Source organism: Gopherus flavomarginatus, chromosome 14 (assembly GCF_025201925.1).
Source record: "Gopherus flavomarginatus isolate rGopFla2 chromosome 14, rGopFla2.mat.asm, whole genome shotgun sequence".
In the NCBI taxonomy this organism is placed as follows: Eukaryota; Metazoa; Chordata; order Testudines; family Testudinidae; genus Gopherus; species Gopherus flavomarginatus.
The window spans coordinates 28,429,442-28,446,132 of record NC_066630.1 but is presented as its reverse complement, the minus strand read 5'-3'; the positions used below and the strand labels follow the sequence as shown (position 1 = coordinate 28,446,132).

Here is a 16,691-nt window from a genome sequence, read left to right as displayed (position 1 = left end):
AACGTTTACGTGCAGGGAATTCTCAGAATGAGACCATAGCCCATGAACTGTTTGGTGAGAGATGTGGGCCCCTCAGCCCGTGAGGGATGCATCGGTCGCCATCATCAGAGTTGGGGGAGTCTTTAGGAAGGGGACTCCAGAGCAGAGGTTGTAGGGGACTGTCCACCATATGAGAGAGTCTTTGACTCGGTAAGGTATGGCCAATTGTTTGTTTAGTGAGTGCACGTTTGGTTTGTAAACCGTGGCCAGCCAAGCTTCGAAGCATCTCATGTGGAGACGTGTGTTCTGGACTACGGAAGTCCACGATGACATGTGCCCTAGTAGTTGGAGGCAGTCTCAGGCGGTGACCCAGGGGCTGTTGCGAAGTCTTGTAGCCAGCAGTTTTATGGTATTGAATCGGTCGGGTGGAAGAGATGCCAGTCCGGTTGTGGAGTCGAGGCTCGCTCCTATAAACTCCAGGTGCTGGGTAGGACTTAATGTGGATTTGCTTTAGTTTATTTGCAGGCCCAGGGATTGGAAGCACTCGATGGTGATTTGTGTGAAGCGGAGTGCCTCGTCGAACATGGAGGCCTTCAGGAGGCAATCGTCAAGGTAAGGGAATATTATGACCCCTTTTTTCCCCTGAGGTAGGCGGTGACTACCGCTAGGAGCTTGGAGAAAACTCAAGGGGCAGTGGAAAGGCCGAATGGTAGAACTCTGTATTGGAAATGCGTTGACCCGAGGGTACAACGAAGAAAACGTCTGTGGGCTGGGTGGATAGTGACGTGAAAGTAGGTGTCTTGTAGGTCGAGGGCTGAAAACCAATCGCCCTGCTCCAGGGCTGGAATTATGCTGGTGAGAGTAACCATCTTGAACTTTTGCTTTTTGAGAAATTTGTTGAGCCTCCTGAGGTCGAGGATCAGTTACCATCTTCCAGTTTTCTTTTCTGTTAAGAAATAAGGGGAATAGAACCCTTTCCCCTTGTGGCATTCGGGCACAAGTTCGATAGCACCCAGGTGAAGGAGATGATGTACTTCTTGCTGGAGGTGTGGCTCGTGAGAGGTGTCCCTGAAGAGGGATGGGGAGGGTGGGTGGGAGGGAGGTAAGGAGAGAAAGGGGATAGAATACCCAGTTGTGATGACCTCTAGAACCCACTTGTCGGTGGTAATATTCTGCCATTGGTGCAAAAATGGCTGCAGGCGGTGTCCAAAGATAGTTGTAGGCAGTGCATACGCTGAAGTTGCGACGATGTTTATGAGACCCTCGACCAAAGGTTCAAATCTGCTTAGTAGTTGGAGGAAGTTGGTGCATCCCGTAAGAATTGGGGCGAAGCCGCTGGTATCTGGATCTCTGGCGTTGTTGATCCTGAGATCTTGGGAAATGCCGAGTATGGGGGGGGTAGTGTGGACGGTGGTAAGGTTGATATCTGTATTGTCGCCTTCTGGTTGTAGGAGTTTGGATGTCTAAGGATCAAAGAGTTGTCCTTGAGTCCTTCATTGAGTGGAGCACCTCATTAGTGGTGGAAGCAAAGAATTTATCACCATCAAAAGGGAGATCCTCTATGGTGCTCTGAACCTCGCGAGGAAAGAGGGAAGAGGAGAGTCATGAACTTCGGCACATGACCACCGCCGTAGCGGTGGATTTTGATGCGGTATTGGCTGAATCCAGAGCTGCTTGAAGAGCCGTGCGTGATATGATTTGGCCCTCGAAAACTAAAGCTGTAAACTGTTGTTTCTTGTCATCTGGAATGTGTTCAATAAAGTCCATGAACTTGTTATAGTTTCTATGGTCGTACTTTGCCAGAATTGCAGTATAATTGGCAATTTGAAATTGTAAGGTTGAAGAGGCATACACTTTGCGACCCAGCAGGTCTAAGCGTTTGCCTTCCTTGTTGGTTGGGGTATGGCGGAAATACTGTTTGTTCCTTTGACTGGTTGCGTCTACTACTAGTGAGTTTGGCGCAGGATGTGAGAAAAAGAATTCAGAGCCCTTAGAGGGAATTAAGTATTTACGGTCCACTTGTTTGCAGGTAGGCTGGCTTGTGGCTGGAGCCTGCCGGATGGACTTAGCAGGTTCCAAAAGGGCTGCATTAATTGGTAATGCCAGTCTGGATGAAGAAGAGGGTTGCAGGATGTCCGTTAACTCATGTTGTTGGTCCGGTACTTCCTCTAGATTGGATTCTAAGCTCGCTGGCAACCCTTTTAAAGAGATCCTGGAATTTCGAAAAATCGTCTGAGGGCAGTAGAGGGGAGGGAAGTAAATCTTCTTCAGGCACTGGTTCAGTTGGTACTTCAGTTGGTACTGGGTCAGATGCAGGAGTTAATTGATCCTGAGCATGGGAGGGTGCCGCCAAGTGAGTCATATGATTTGGACGTTCGCGTCTCGTCGGATTGGAATAGCGGGTGCGCTGCCGAGAGAAAGATGCCATGGGGCCCAATACTGCCATGGTGGTGGAAAAGGCATAGGTGGTGCCATCCAGAGGTTAACACACCAGGAGGCAGGGTCTCGAGGGTAGCCTGAGAGAATTTTCCCGTGCCCGCGGGTAACAGGACTCCGAGGATGGAATTCTGATTGTACTGAAACATCACCCTGTAGTTCAGACTCCTCCTCACTGGAGGAAGGCTGTTCGGACCCTGAATCATTGTAAGGGAGAAGCAGTCTTTAAGGAAGGGCGACTGCAGCGTAGGTGACACTAGGAGGTCACTTGACTGGGTCAACTGCAGCGCTGAGGCAGCTGAAGGTGAAAGCTGATAGAATTGCTGTGAGGGAACCTGGGCTTGCACTGGAGTTCTTAGTCTTGGCTCCGTGCCAAGTAGTGCTGTTAATGCCGGTGCCGTAGCTGGTGCCGCGCTATTAATAGCAGGCTGTGGTGCCTCGGGGGGGCCTGATTTGTCGGCACCGCGTTCATCACAGTGACAATAGGTGCCATAATCGAGGCAGGCAACTGAAAGCCTGTCGCCTCGGCACCGGAGCCTCACACTGCTGCTGAAAGCACAGGCAGGTTTAATGCGGTGCTGGAGGAGCCTGGCTCTTCGAAAGTGCTCAGGCGAGGGAGCACCGGTAAGGAGACTGTGGATCTGACCGGAGAAGGTTTGCGTCTAAGGGCTTCTTTTGAATTTGACAGAAGGTGTCCTCGTTTTGCTGCTTTCTTCTGCTTTTTAGAAGTGGGAGAGCTGTGTCGGTGAGCGGAGGCAGAGTCCGCACCAGGGTCTGAGGCAGACCCTAGGGATTTTTGAAGTAAAATAAGTTTAAGTTTTATCTCCCTGTCCTCTCTCGCTCTGGAGCTTAGTTTAGTGCAGTGAGCACATTTTGGGGGAATATAGGTCTCCCCCAAACACTTTATGCACTGTGAATGTCCATCGGAGAGAGGGATGGCGTCCTTACAGGAGGAGCAGCGCTCAAAGCCTGTGGAGCCAGGCATATTTGGAGCAGCTGAGAGAACAAGTTTGGTTTTTTTTAAACAGTAGAAAAAAGGTAGGTAATACTAACTAACAAGAAACTGTCTAACTATAAGTTATTTTAGAGGAGGAAAGAAATTCTTTAAGGAGTCTGCCGAGCTCCGTCTCAAGCCGGGGACGATAGAGAAGGAACTGAGGGAACCGGCTGCACATGCTCACTAGAGGTATACTCAGAGCGGGAGCCAGGCTCTGAGCATGCGTGGCCGCTAGGAGTACTGCTGCAGAAGTCTCCGATCAAAGGCGCAGGGGCGCACCAACACCTAGAGTGGAGTACCCACAGGGACATCTCTCGAAGAAGAACTGGTGGTTAGGGCTATTCTTGGGTGGGTGTGTCTCTTTTCTCTCCCTTCCTCCCCACTCCCTCCCACCAAGAAAAATATTTGGAAAATCTCAGTTTTGTTCCAGTGCAGAACAGGACTTGGAAAGCCATTTCCTGCTCTGCTCTACCTGTAAGTATGACTTAAATCCACTGCTAAATTCAAGTCTTTTAATAGAACTATAGCTACTGTGGAACTATGGTGGCAATCATTCTGCTAATATTCTACCATCTGATAACAGCCTTCACATTCTGAAGACTATTACAGACAATATTTTATATAGGTTGTATTCCCTGTCTTTTTAAACAGGAAATGATGGATGTCCAGTAATTCACAAGTTCTGATGCAGCAGCCTATATAAACTAAGAAACAAATAAAAGGAATTCCAGACTCTTCTACACTACAGAAATGTCTAACTAAAAAAACCACAGTGGTTGCTCACTGAGCAGGCTACAACAGTTTTATCTGTGGCACAGAACAGGCCCCAACCATCTCATAACTTGGTGATGAAACAAGGCTTTAATGGAGTTATAAAATGATTAAGTCCTATTCACAAATTTAAGCTATACTGCACTCAGATCATGTGACAACTATACTTCAGCCAAGCCAAATTACTTTTGTAGAGGACATGGGCTCTGGTCTTCAACTACAAAACTTATTTAAATTGCAAGACAGACAGCAAATAAAACTGTAAACAGTAAAACTGTGCAGTTTGTATTATTTACCAGTTCCAATCCAGCCAATACGTCATTTACGCCTGGTGGCTGACCAATCCAGCGGATTACTCCATAGAAAGGAGGATTCTCTTTAACTTCAGCCAGTGAACCTGCTTCAAGACCATGCAAGTTATTGACAGGCATTACTGTTGATGGACTTTCCTGTGTGGCAGGAGTGTTCAAATCCCCAATAACTGATTGAACAGAGAGAGAGAGGGGACTATGTCCAATAGTACCATTAGTATTAGATGTTTTTGTCAGGCTAAAAGGCAGAGAGTGAAATCTATTTTCGTTAGATAAACAGTTTGTTGGAGACGGCTGTAGTGGTGGTGAAGAATGACCAAATCCAGAAGATGAGTCGGCAAGTGATTTTGCGGGGTCTTCAGCAACTGTTAAGAAAGAAAGAAACAAGGGACAAATTAAGTAGCTCACTCTTTCTTCCCAAAGAAAAGCCTTGTAGGTCAAAAACAAGTGTCTTAATGTAGCTGTGGATGGGAAATGTTGAGCCCAGTTATGACTGGTCACTCTGCAGGTGCACCAGAAGGTATTCCCTACCACTGCAAGCAGAAACTAGTCACAAATTGTAGATATACCAGGAATCACTGCCATCAAACACTACTGGAAGTATGAGACATCCAGGTGAGTAGGTAGGGCTAGACCTGTACTCACTTCCATAGCAATCAACACAACTGGCTGGGAATAGAGCAGGGAACATGCCATGTTGTACTACTGTATACGGTGCTTTAAGCGCACTTCCCCAGTATGCCAAAAAGCTCCAAGAATTGTGTGTCCCAGATGCATGTCTTCTGCTGGGGAAGAGTGTCTATCCCTCTTCCGCCTGTATGAGCTAGTACTCAAAATTACATAACTTTGCAGAAGGCCTAAATTATTTCATTGAAAATGAAAAGGGCAGCTAATATGCTATTATGCCTGCAGCGCAACATTTCCTGACATCACAAAACATTGTTCCTTTTGCCCCTTGATTTTTCCTGTATTTATATGCAAGTTTGCCAAATTATGTAAATTAGTTTATAACCTCACATCTCCCCCTAATGGACAATAATCCATTTCACAAAGTTATCACCCTAAATTAGGCATATTTGCAGTGTTTGCTGAGGAGATTCCACAGCACAATGCAGCAAAGAGCACAGATTTTCTAGTTTAGGGTAGGGTACATTAGCAGGCAAATATAGGAAGGCTTAGCCTGAAGATAAATATAGAAAATAATTTTCTTACACTGCCAATCTTTATAGTTGTGTCCAGGTGTCACAAATTTAAAGATATATGCTATAGGGAATAGCCAAAGCCAAGAAAACCCCAGTTGTCTTAATACACGTGTCAACAGGAATCATGGAATGACTTCATAGCTCGCAGTTAGTAACTAGTGTAGTATGTTTCACATTTGCTTGTGATTAACTATAGGTTATAAATATCTGTTCTGGGACATCACTTATCCCCTGGGCATAGCATAAGAGTACATTTTGGTTCACGCAGAGACAGGATCTGTCATCTAGAGCTCATACAGGATAAAGTAACTGATTTGCTACCTGAAAAAACGTAAATAAATCATGAGCAATTCAGTGCTAGATAAATGAGGTCACAAGCAGATGTACTAATACGATACTATTTATAAGCATCTTACATCTTGTCTCAACTTCCTAGCTGGTTTACAATTCACAGTTGGCATTTATAGAGCAAGTAGCAACTTATCCTTTTCTTGTCAGCTTAATCGTTATGTGACAATATTTAAAAATTCCAAAAAACAAAATTAACTCCTTCATGCTTGTTACTTTCCAGGAAATGATAAGTTCTTATTCACTTTAAATCAGAGGAACCATCTCTCAAATAAATGCATGACTTCAGTGTAAAACTGGTTTATTATTTACTAGGCAGCCAGGAATGATTGTAACTCAGTTTCTTTTTTAACAGTTTATGGACTTCAGTGCCCATTACTGCTGTATGTGCTTTCATTGTAAACCCATGTTTTCAGCAGTCCCCCTCCCCAGTTTCAGCCATAAGAACTCCTTGCCAGATGAAACATCTGTTATGACCCTAGAAGCAATTTCTGGGGATAGTATAAACCTCTCCATCTTCTGTTAGCTAAGAGCAAAAACAGTCAGTATTTACTGATTCTACAGGTTTTAGGTATTTCCTTAAAATCAAGTGTGCAGTTTCAAGAATAAACTTTAAAAGATACAAAAATGCTTGTATCATTTTTGTTTTATCAAACAAGTAGCTGATTTTGTTGTAAATCTGAATAACTGGTGTCCTGAATATACAAAAATATTATGATCTACTTAGAACTGGAGAGTTAATTTAACTTCAGAAGAAGTCAGATTAAAGTCCTTTATGTACCAGAAGGAGGTTTGAAAGTATCATCCACATTCAGAGATGAGCCTCAACAATATTATGTGTACAACCCGTCCCCACTTACATAAAATGAGTTTGTTACAGACCTACCGAAAACAGAGCTGAAAAGCTACCATCTTCAAGTGTATATAATACCTCCAAGGCAGTAGTGGGCAACCTGCAGTCTGTCAGGGTGATCTGCTGGCAGGCCGCTAGACAGATTGTTTACATTTGCACGGCCGTCTGCAGCTCCCCATGGCCACAGTTCGCTGTTCCCGGCCAATGAGCGCTACAGGAAGCAACATGGGCCGCAGGGACATGCTGGTTGTTGCTTCCCACAGCTCCCATTGGCTGGAAATGGCAAACTGCGGCCACTGGGAGCTATGGGAGGCTGTGCCTGTGGACCGTCAATGTTAAACTCTTTTGCAGCCCACCAGCGGATTACCCTGATGGGCCGGGTGCAGCCCATGAGCCGCAGGTTGTCCACTACTGTTTAAAGGGGCACTCACCAATGTTTTGGCATGATCAACACACTCATTAACACAGAACATCTATTTCAAAACATTTTAATTCCCCCTCCTCCCTGTACCACTCATTTTCCACTGTGCTAATGATCATATTTAAAGTATAGACTTAAGTGAAACAGCATGCATTTGTATAAAAGGGTAACTTATCCCTCATTACCTTCATCAATGTACCATGTGTTTTTCGATTTAGTTTGTGGTTGAGAATCAACTGAAGAGCCATTTAATGTATAAAAAAATTCGGATCTGTTTCTATTTCCAGGCTCAGAGGTAGATCCTAGAAGAAACAGCATGTTTTATTAAAAATGCAGAATTTTATTAATAAAAATCCTGCTTTGTGCTCATTTCATTACATATCTTGTACGAGGGCAATCCTGGCTCCCACTTTCCAGGGGAAGCAAACACTCCTGCAGCAAAGACAACATAGTTCAAAGTCTGCACTGAGGTAATATAGCTCCTAAAACTATTTTAATTGTCCAAGCTGAAATTTTATATTATATATAACTGGTTACCCTTTAAATAAAAACTATTCAATTAAATAGTTCAGAGCAGAAGAGCAAACTAAGGTTCAATTCCACACTGAACTCCACGCAGGAAGATCCCTGTGTCCACACAGAGTTACACTGACCTCAATGGACATCCACTTAATGTACGACTGGAGCTGGGGAGTGGTAGGGGCATTTTTTTGCACAATACTCACTTTGTGGATGGTAATTTACAACTAGGATCGGCAAAACACTGATTTTATTAAAAAACTACTATAATTTTGACGGCTAATATAAATGTTTGTTTTTAAGCACTTTAATTTAAATTTTTACAGTTGTGCAAAATTATGGAGATGGTTCAGAATTATTTAATGAAAGCAGACATCGTGTTTTAACAATGTTAAAGCTTTATAATTTGTGTTTTAACAATGTTAATGTGTCAAAATATACATAGTAAATATTCTTAACCAAATTAATAAGTTCTCAAATAGCATTTTTCTTGCTTTGCCTATCTGCAATCTCCAGTTATCAATAGGTGGTCTATTTTTTGTTGTGGGGGTGGTGGGGTGAGAAATTTTCGTTTACCAACATTTGCCGAAAAGTCTAAACTTTCCAAACCTATTTACAACCAACCAATTGAACCGCAAGGAAAACTGAAAAACACATTCATCTTTGTATTCTGCTTCCATGAAATATATTTTTTGCATTTCCCTGCAAGTGTTTTTTCCTATAGACATTTTCATGGAAACAGATTTGCTGCTATTATTCCTCACCTGAAGTCTTTATTATGATTTCACAAAGGACTGACTTCAAGTGTCAAGGAAGAGCAGATGAACAAAAAAATATATAAATAAAAAGCTCCCTTTTTGTACAAACATCCCTAAAAATAAAGTAAAAAGTACCTGTGACCTTTTGCTTACTATGATTGAATAAGCTTTTGTCACCACTACCTCTTGAGGCAAAGGTAAGTTTGGGAACTCTCCTCTCCTGTGATGCAGTCTCTAGAATAGGTATAGAGGTAGAATTTTAGTTTTTTCATATAGGTGCAAGCATAACAAAGGCAAAAAATAAGTAAGTATAAAACCTTTAAAACCATAGTACAATAACGTCCCTCTACGAAGAATCAGTAGAATATCAGGGTTGGAAGGAACCTCAGGAGGTCATCTAGTCCAACCTGCTGCTCAAAGCAGGGCCAATCCCGAGACAGATTTTTGCCCCAGATCCCTAAATGGCCCCCTCAAGGCTTGAACTCACAACCCTGGGTTTGGCAGGCCAATGCTCAAACCACTGAGCTATCCCTCTCCCCATTCCATCAGCACTTCTCTTATTAAAAAACTAAGGCCAAAGATTTCAAGCCTGGGTATACAAGGTCAGAGTCTTAACAGGTGGCCCAATTTTTGAGAATACTGGCACATAGCTCCTATGGATTTAAATGGTATCTGTGGGTGACCATCACCTTACAGAAGGGGGAGCTGGGTGAGGGGAAAGTCAAAATGATCTCATGATGAGTTACCTGAGTATGACTTTAGGCTAAACTTAGGCACCCAGATTTGAAAGTTTTGGCCTATCAGTTCTCAGAAAAACTGGAAGGGATTTTGAGGCGGGTACCTGAAAGTGTGCCCCACTTTGTTTTTGAAGTGGATCAGATTTCAAGTCAATGGTACCTTTTCAAAAAGGGCATTTACAAATGTTCCACATAAATAGAGTCTTGAGGAAGCAGACCTACAATGTTTTTTTGTTTGTCTGTTTTTTAATATCAGGCCTTTCATAATGACTACATCTTGGAATAAGTCTGATGTTATGATGAAGGTGTAAGAAATGCTTTAATTTCATTGTGAGGGTTCCCCACCCCCCATTTCATTAGCTATATTTTATGTACTGTTCCATGAGACATCCTTTAACATTTCAGTCAAGCAACACGATAAAAAACTTGTATTTGGTGACATGCCAATTTTATTTTTACTGCAAGAAGTTGAAGAATAAAGAACCAAAATGTATTTCAGAACTATCCATGAGATTTTTCATGAGATTATGAATGAGATTTTAAGAAATAGTTCACTGCTACTGGAAAAATCTACAATGTACACTGCAAAATGAAACAATAATAGAATCTTGCAAGAAGGCAATATATAAAAAGACACAAGATCCAAAACAGGCATAACTTTAAATGAACTTATGCCACAATCTAGCTGTCCCAAAAACTTATATTAATTATACATTTGTTAGGCTATGCTTTGCTTTAATTTGTCTCATATTCTGCATGTGGTCAAAAAAACAATTATTAATTGCAAGCCAAGGAAGAACTCTTCCTTCCCTCATCACCACTTATAAGATGATCTTTCCCCCCACTTTACAGAAAGAATTGACAAAAAGTGAAAAAAAGTGAAGAGAATTTAAAAAACAGGTCATGCAACAATTTAAATATAATGTTGGTTGCATTTCCTCCTATTTATTTATACACAATAAGCTAAACGTAGTTCTTTTAAAACAAGAAGTTATGCAAGCAGAAAAATTATTTCTTCTGCATAACATCAGAAGATTTGGAACATGCAACGTATCTTTTAAAAGAGTTTAAATGAAAAAATCCTCATGTTTCTGAATCAGTATAGTGGTTTATTTGCATTTTAGCAGCATAACCCCTTAGGAGTAGTACATTTAACACACTTCCGTGACTTCTGCTAGAGTATGTTAGCTTATCTCTGCCCAGCCATCCAAAACAACATCCCCGGAAGATATCTGGGATTTTTTTGGGAAGATTTACCATTTTAACATAAAGTGCATAGTGCCTCTTAAGTTCCATCAATTTACCATGACACAGCTGACAATAAAACGGTATTTAAAACATAAAAAGCCTATAGTCATTCTTCTTGAACTGTTAAGTCCCCAAGTCACCAAGGCATTTAAACATATGCTTAACTTTAAGCATGCAAGTAACTCCATTAAAATAAACTAGACTACACACCTGCTTAAAGATAGGCAGTCATATGCTTAAATACCTTGCTGTATTTGGGCATTACACAGCAACTGAGCAAACTTGAGCAGCACAAAACCTAATTTTTGGATGACTAAAAGGTATACTCAGTTGTATTTATTAAGTAAAAGACCACAAATTATTGCTGTACTTTGAAGTTTACATTTTAAAAGCAGAAAAACTAGATTCACTGAAGAATCCTGTGGCACCTTATAGACTAACAGACGTTTTGGAGCATGAGCTTTCGTGGGTGAATACCCACTTCCTCAGATGCATGTAATGGAAATTTCCAGGGGCAGGTATATACATGCATCTGAGGAAGTGGGTATTCACCCACGAAAGCTCATGCTCCAAAACGTCTGTTAGTCTATAAGGTGCCACAGGATTCTTTGCTGCTTTTACAGATCCAGACTAACACGGCTACCCCTCTGATACTAGATTCACTGAGTTCAGATTCTGCTATATTAAAATTCCTATTCAAAAGAATAAATAGGAATGCCACTAGTGGAAACAACTAAGACAGACCTGCAACTTCGAATACTTATGATTTTTATCAAAAATTGCTGCAATAAACATTCTTTACTGATAATATGTGGGAGTCATTAAGAAACCTATTTTCTGGAGGAAAAACAAAAATAGAATCTCATGCACCCTATGTACTGCAAACTAAACAAATGAGTAGGAGATGCACATAATGCCACTCATGGAAGCATTTATGTACATGTGCCATTTCATACCACTTCTCAGTATGAATGTACTCTTGAAGAAAGGTTAATAGTTAGTGTGAGGAGAAGGTTGTAGTTACAGACCACAGCTGGGTAATTCTGCAACTATGCTAGACCCCACCCCCAAAAAATATTTTTTATAAATATATATAAATATTACTAATGGTAACAAATTTTAGTTAGGTGGTTACATATTCTAGCTCAGGATTTTGATCACATAGAGCACAGTATTTTGACCAGAGCTAGAAAAATCACAATTTGAAAAGTGAGGTTTAGTACACCATTTGCGAAGTATCCACACAAAAGGGTTGCAGTTATTATAGGTTAGTGCATTGACCTGATGTGAACAACAAACTGCATGCATTCCACACAGTTTTAACTTGGATTTTTCAGAAATGATTGCTATGGGTATCTGTTATTTGCCTTGTGTGATACTGGTAAATCACACAGTATTATTTGCATTCTACTGGATGACCTAAGCTTCAGTCACACAAGAAATACTTTCTTGTTCCAGATATTCACAAATTGCTCACAAGCTGATGGATGATTAATAAGAATCTTTTCAAGAATGGGTGCACTGCCACCACCAGTACTCAAATATTTATCCACAAGTATTCATAACACTATCTGTTTCCCATCAAAATTCCTCTCCACTTGAATGTTTACTGCATAAACAGAAGGGGCTGCAGATATCAGGAAAGCTAATCAGTGGGCTATATTTAAAAATGTTAATGAACTTATTTTGCAATTAATTATATACTTGGCTAGTTAATATATAAATAGTGCAAAGTGTTTTTCAAATCCACAAAACATACCTGGGATAACATCATTGATATGCAAGAGAAGAGTACTTTCTACACTTGCAAAACTGCAGAGTTGTATTCCATTGTATCTTCCATCCCAATTCCCAATAGGATTATCCTAAAAATAAAAAATTTACATCTCAAAGTATTATCCAAAAGAAGTATTTACAGAATTTTAAGAAAACCATACACCTTTGTGGGTTTAGATGCAGGTTTGGCCATATGTGGCACAAGTGGAAAAATGCAAGGTCTGAAAAATAAATTCTTGCTTAGCAACAAAATTTTGAGTACAGAATTTAAAAAAAAAAAAAAAAAAAACCATAGTACATTGTAACAGGGTGCTGGCCAGGAGGTCCTGAGCCAGCTGTTAGTCCAGCTCCAATTAAGAAGCATTAATTGGGGCTGGCTGAGTCTGCCATGCCTAACTGATAGAAGGGAAGAACCTGACAGCCTTATTAGCCAAGGGGCGATATAAGGCTTGCCGGAAGGAAGGGACGGGGGGAGAAAGGAAAGGAAGGAGCCAAGGGATGTGCATCCCTGCTTGCTGGAGAAGCTAGCTGTCCCCAGGTTGCTGGTTCGGAGTGGTCTATAAATAGAAGGCAATGGGAGCTGACACTGTAAATAAAAGGCATTGGTGATTGCACCCATAAGAAGTCTCTGGCTGATTTGTGGAGGGCAGGAGTCCCATAGAGCAAGGGTGAAAAGGAGGCCCTCATTACATACACCATTCTCAGAATCCATAAATGTTGGCAATAGATAATGTTCTGCTTCAATATTTTAACATGCAAAAGATATGTGATCAGTAATAAATTATCAGAAGTGCCCTAAAGATTGATGATTAAAATTTTAAAAAACTTTAATACTGGTCATCAATATAGAAATGCCATAACTGAGGCAATTCTTCATGCAGTGGCATAATAGGTTTTTTAACTATGGAAGACTCTTATGCTTCTTTTATTAAGAGTTAAAATATTCCACTTATTTATTATATGTATGGGCTTAAAATAAAAAAAAAATTACTTCTTCCAGTCTACCTCAAATATTTCCTGTTTGCATGAATGTGCTATCTGCTAAGCTCTCTTTCTGTACTAATAATTGGTTAGCTAACCAGCACTGGGGCTGTTCAAATGGCTGCTGCAATCAGGAAAGGAAGCATAGGCCAAAACGTTTTGCAGGTTCCATCAAAAGCACGGGAATTGTTTATTTTAAGTAAATTTTTCAGAAATTGCTAAGAGTAAGTTTAAAAAAAAAAACACAAGATGAACATGACAACGAAATTTAGAGAAAAGATTTAGTGTTTTATAGGTAGGTAAAGTATTATTCTTCAAAACCTCAGTGTTCTTGCAAATTCAAATGAAAAAAAAACTGTGATGCAGACAAACTGGTTTACCAAAATAAAATCCAAAACAAAAAGGAAAAAGTAATTCAGTGCATTTCTCCTAAAAGCAAAATAAATGTAAAAATCATACTCACAAGTCAAACCATTAGTTCAATAATATCAAGCCTCACGTGATTTCTGCCAAAGCAAGTAACTAGTGGAGACAACTTAAATCAGACTATTCTGCCTAAAAACTGTTGAGTCAAATACTATATTGTTACCTCATGCCAAAATAGCTGCTGAATGCCATCTTTATATGTCGGTGCTGATTTCTCACTTTCATGTCATGAGCCTCTATCGAAGTAACTTATAGATACCTCTTTATCTTCTAATTGCATGTACTTTCAATAACACACACATGCAAAAGTTATTAAAAAAAAAAAAATCAGATTTTCTTACCATGTCCACTCCAACAACGTATCCTAAACTTTCGTTTCCTGGTAAGAGATCACAGAATATAACTGTCCCATACTCTATACCTTCTCCTATCTTCAGAGAAACCCTGGAGTTGATCTCCAAAGGCGGAAGTTCTACCTGCATCGTGTCAACTGGAGCTGCATAATCACTCTCCAGTTCATTGTCATCATCTTCCACCAACTCTAGTTTGTCCAAGGCAACAAATACTCCACAATCCTCATCACATCTGAAAAACTGTTTTCCTTGGTACTGTCCATCAGTAAAGCCTTGGCCACGACCTTCTTCCTGGGTTTTGGAAAGAGAAACCAAAATATTAAAAATACTAATATTTTTGTAGGGATTATAATGCATCATTTTGGAGAAATTCCAGTAAACAATTAGGACCTGATTCAGCAAGATATTTTCACAGGTAACTAAAAGCACCTGAGCAATCATATTGGCTTAAGCACCAGGGCTATTCAGATGCTTAAAAAAGTTAGCTATGTGCTTAAATACTTAGCTGAATTGGAGCCTCATTTAACAAAAATAATAAAGAGCCACCCATAAGTTGTCCTTGCTGCTATCTTACTTTAATGTACTAGAAGTAGCAAAGAGCTAAAATAGATGCTTTGTATAATTCTGTATTCAATTTTAAATAACTGCAGAGCATCCAGACCTTCTGGATGGAAGTTCAATTTGTGAAAAATGGCAATGTGACGAAGTTTGTTTGAGCTCATGTATCAAGCATGCAAAAAAACTTACCAGTAGTTCTACTCCAAAAAATATCCCGGATAATAGTCTATCTTGTAACAAGGGTCCCCGGAAGCGAACAACTCCAGGAAATTTATCATCTCCTGACCTCAGCTGTACTCTCACAGGGGAACCAACATCTATGTGCAGGCCTTTACTTAATCGGCTTTTGCTTTTAAACAGGCTGTATCTTTCCTCACAGTTGGTAATAGCCAAAAGCAACTCAGCTAGTTTCTCATTTATTTCTATTACATCTTTCTCATCCACAAACAGGACTGGATGCGGCTGTTCCAGAACCTTTAAACAAATCTGCATTTTCTTGCCTTTAGAAGGGATATTTCTGCCGTGTCCCACAGAAGAACGATCTTGAATAAACTGGCTTAGGCTACCCTTGGGTACTTTCAAAAGCTTTTGATTTTGTTTGTCTAAAACACTGCATTCCTGGAGAAGCAAATAAAAGTTACGCTCTTCCCAATAGGATGAGCTGGCTTTTTCTTGACTCCATAAGCCTGAATTCATTGTGATGAAAACTTTATAAATAAGCAGTTATATTCAACAAAGATGATCTGCTGACATAGTCGTACAGCAGTTACAAAGGAAAATTCCTAGAGGATCCAACATTTGTTTAATGATTCTGTGTCAACGTTGTCAAGGGCTAAATCCAGAACAGAAAGCCTAGGATAAACAAAAATAAACACAATGTAACATTAAGTTTAAAGAGAATCACAGTTAAAATTAAGCACAATAGGAATTCATTTTAAAATGCAAACATTTTTCATATACAGTAAAACAAAAGTAGCTGGGTGATGTTAAAGGTAACTTCAAACAGACAAATATTTTTGCAGAACAAGCTTGCGATTCTATTCCAGTTACCCTTCTCTAGTGTTTTGAATAAAGGAACTACAAAATTAAAATTCAAATGACACGCAACAACCACATAAGTTAAAAGGAAAAGGAGTCTTTAATTTTAAGTGACCAGATAAAGGCCAAACCAAATGTATAGTGAGTGAGCTTCTGAGAAGACTTTCTCCACGACAAATGATCCTTTATGCATTTTAGTGACTGTCCATTTCTGATACAGCAAAAGTATTTTTGTGTTATATTAAGTACGCTACTGAACATGTATGCAACTTTTTCTGAACCTACCATGTTTAGAAATTTGTAAAGTATTTATTACTATGTAATGCTATTTCCGAGACACAAAGCTAAGTAGTATTTTCATGAAATGAACAAAACCAGAATTTGAAAAGTACAGTTGTGAAGGATACTATGTCTAATACAAATTTTTTTAATCAAAGCTAATGTTTATGAACTAGATCAATTTAGTATTCAACATATTTAAAATATATCAGACTCAATATCCTACGGGATGGAATGAAACTGACTACAGAGAAAAGTTACAGAAACATACCTTACTTTTTATTGTACAGCCATGTTTTTGGGTTCTCAAGATCAACACTTGAACAACAAATCTGAGGATCATGAGGACTAACCAACAGGTAGATCATACTTTTCCATAACAAATATCTAGAAAAGGCCATCCTGGTGCCCAAAATTGCACTGTACTGCTGTTTAGTGATCCAGAATGAAATATTTATCTTGGTGGTATCTCATGTCCCATGCCAGCAGAACAGACGCATCCCTCTCAGATACAGTGGGTTGGAAAGGCAATATGGGAGTAATTCATCCATTTATTGTGGCTGATTTAGACGCAAAGCAATCCTCTGAAAGAGACCTATTTCTTGCTTATAGTTAGGGAAGCCTACTATAGTACAGTCCCCATATAAGAAAGGGTGCACTTGCTAGAAGAACTGTTTCGCTGTCATACTAGGCACACAAA

At 40.1% G+C, this 16,691-nt stretch overlaps 1 protein-coding gene across 3 annotated transcripts in view; it reads right to left on the bottom strand.

Moving 5' to 3' along the window:
* Positions 1 to 16,691, bottom strand: part of CYLD (CYLD lysine 63 deubiquitinase) — a 46,715-nt gene that overhangs the window by 21,692 nt on the left and 8,332 nt on the right. Inside the window, exons 2-7 of one of the 3 annotated variants that reach the window (XM_050922536.1) lie at positions 14,864 to 15,526; positions 14,105 to 14,407; positions 12,340 to 12,445; positions 8,731 to 8,829; positions 7,504 to 7,620; positions 4,480 to 4,859 (exon numbers count right to left, since the gene is read on the bottom strand). In XM_050922536.1, coding sequence (XP_050778493.1) covers positions 4,480 to 4,859; positions 7,504 to 7,620; positions 8,731 to 8,829; positions 12,340 to 12,445; positions 14,105 to 14,407; positions 14,864 to 15,370 — 1,512 coding nt within the window. In that variant the 5' untranslated portion in view covers positions 15,371 to 15,526. The remainder of the gene's footprint in view (positions 1 to 4,479; positions 4,860 to 7,503; positions 7,621 to 8,730; positions 8,830 to 12,339; positions 12,446 to 14,104; positions 14,408 to 14,863; positions 15,527 to 16,691) is intronic. The other 2 variants (XM_050922537.1, XM_050922538.1) reach the window with 2 other exon arrangements.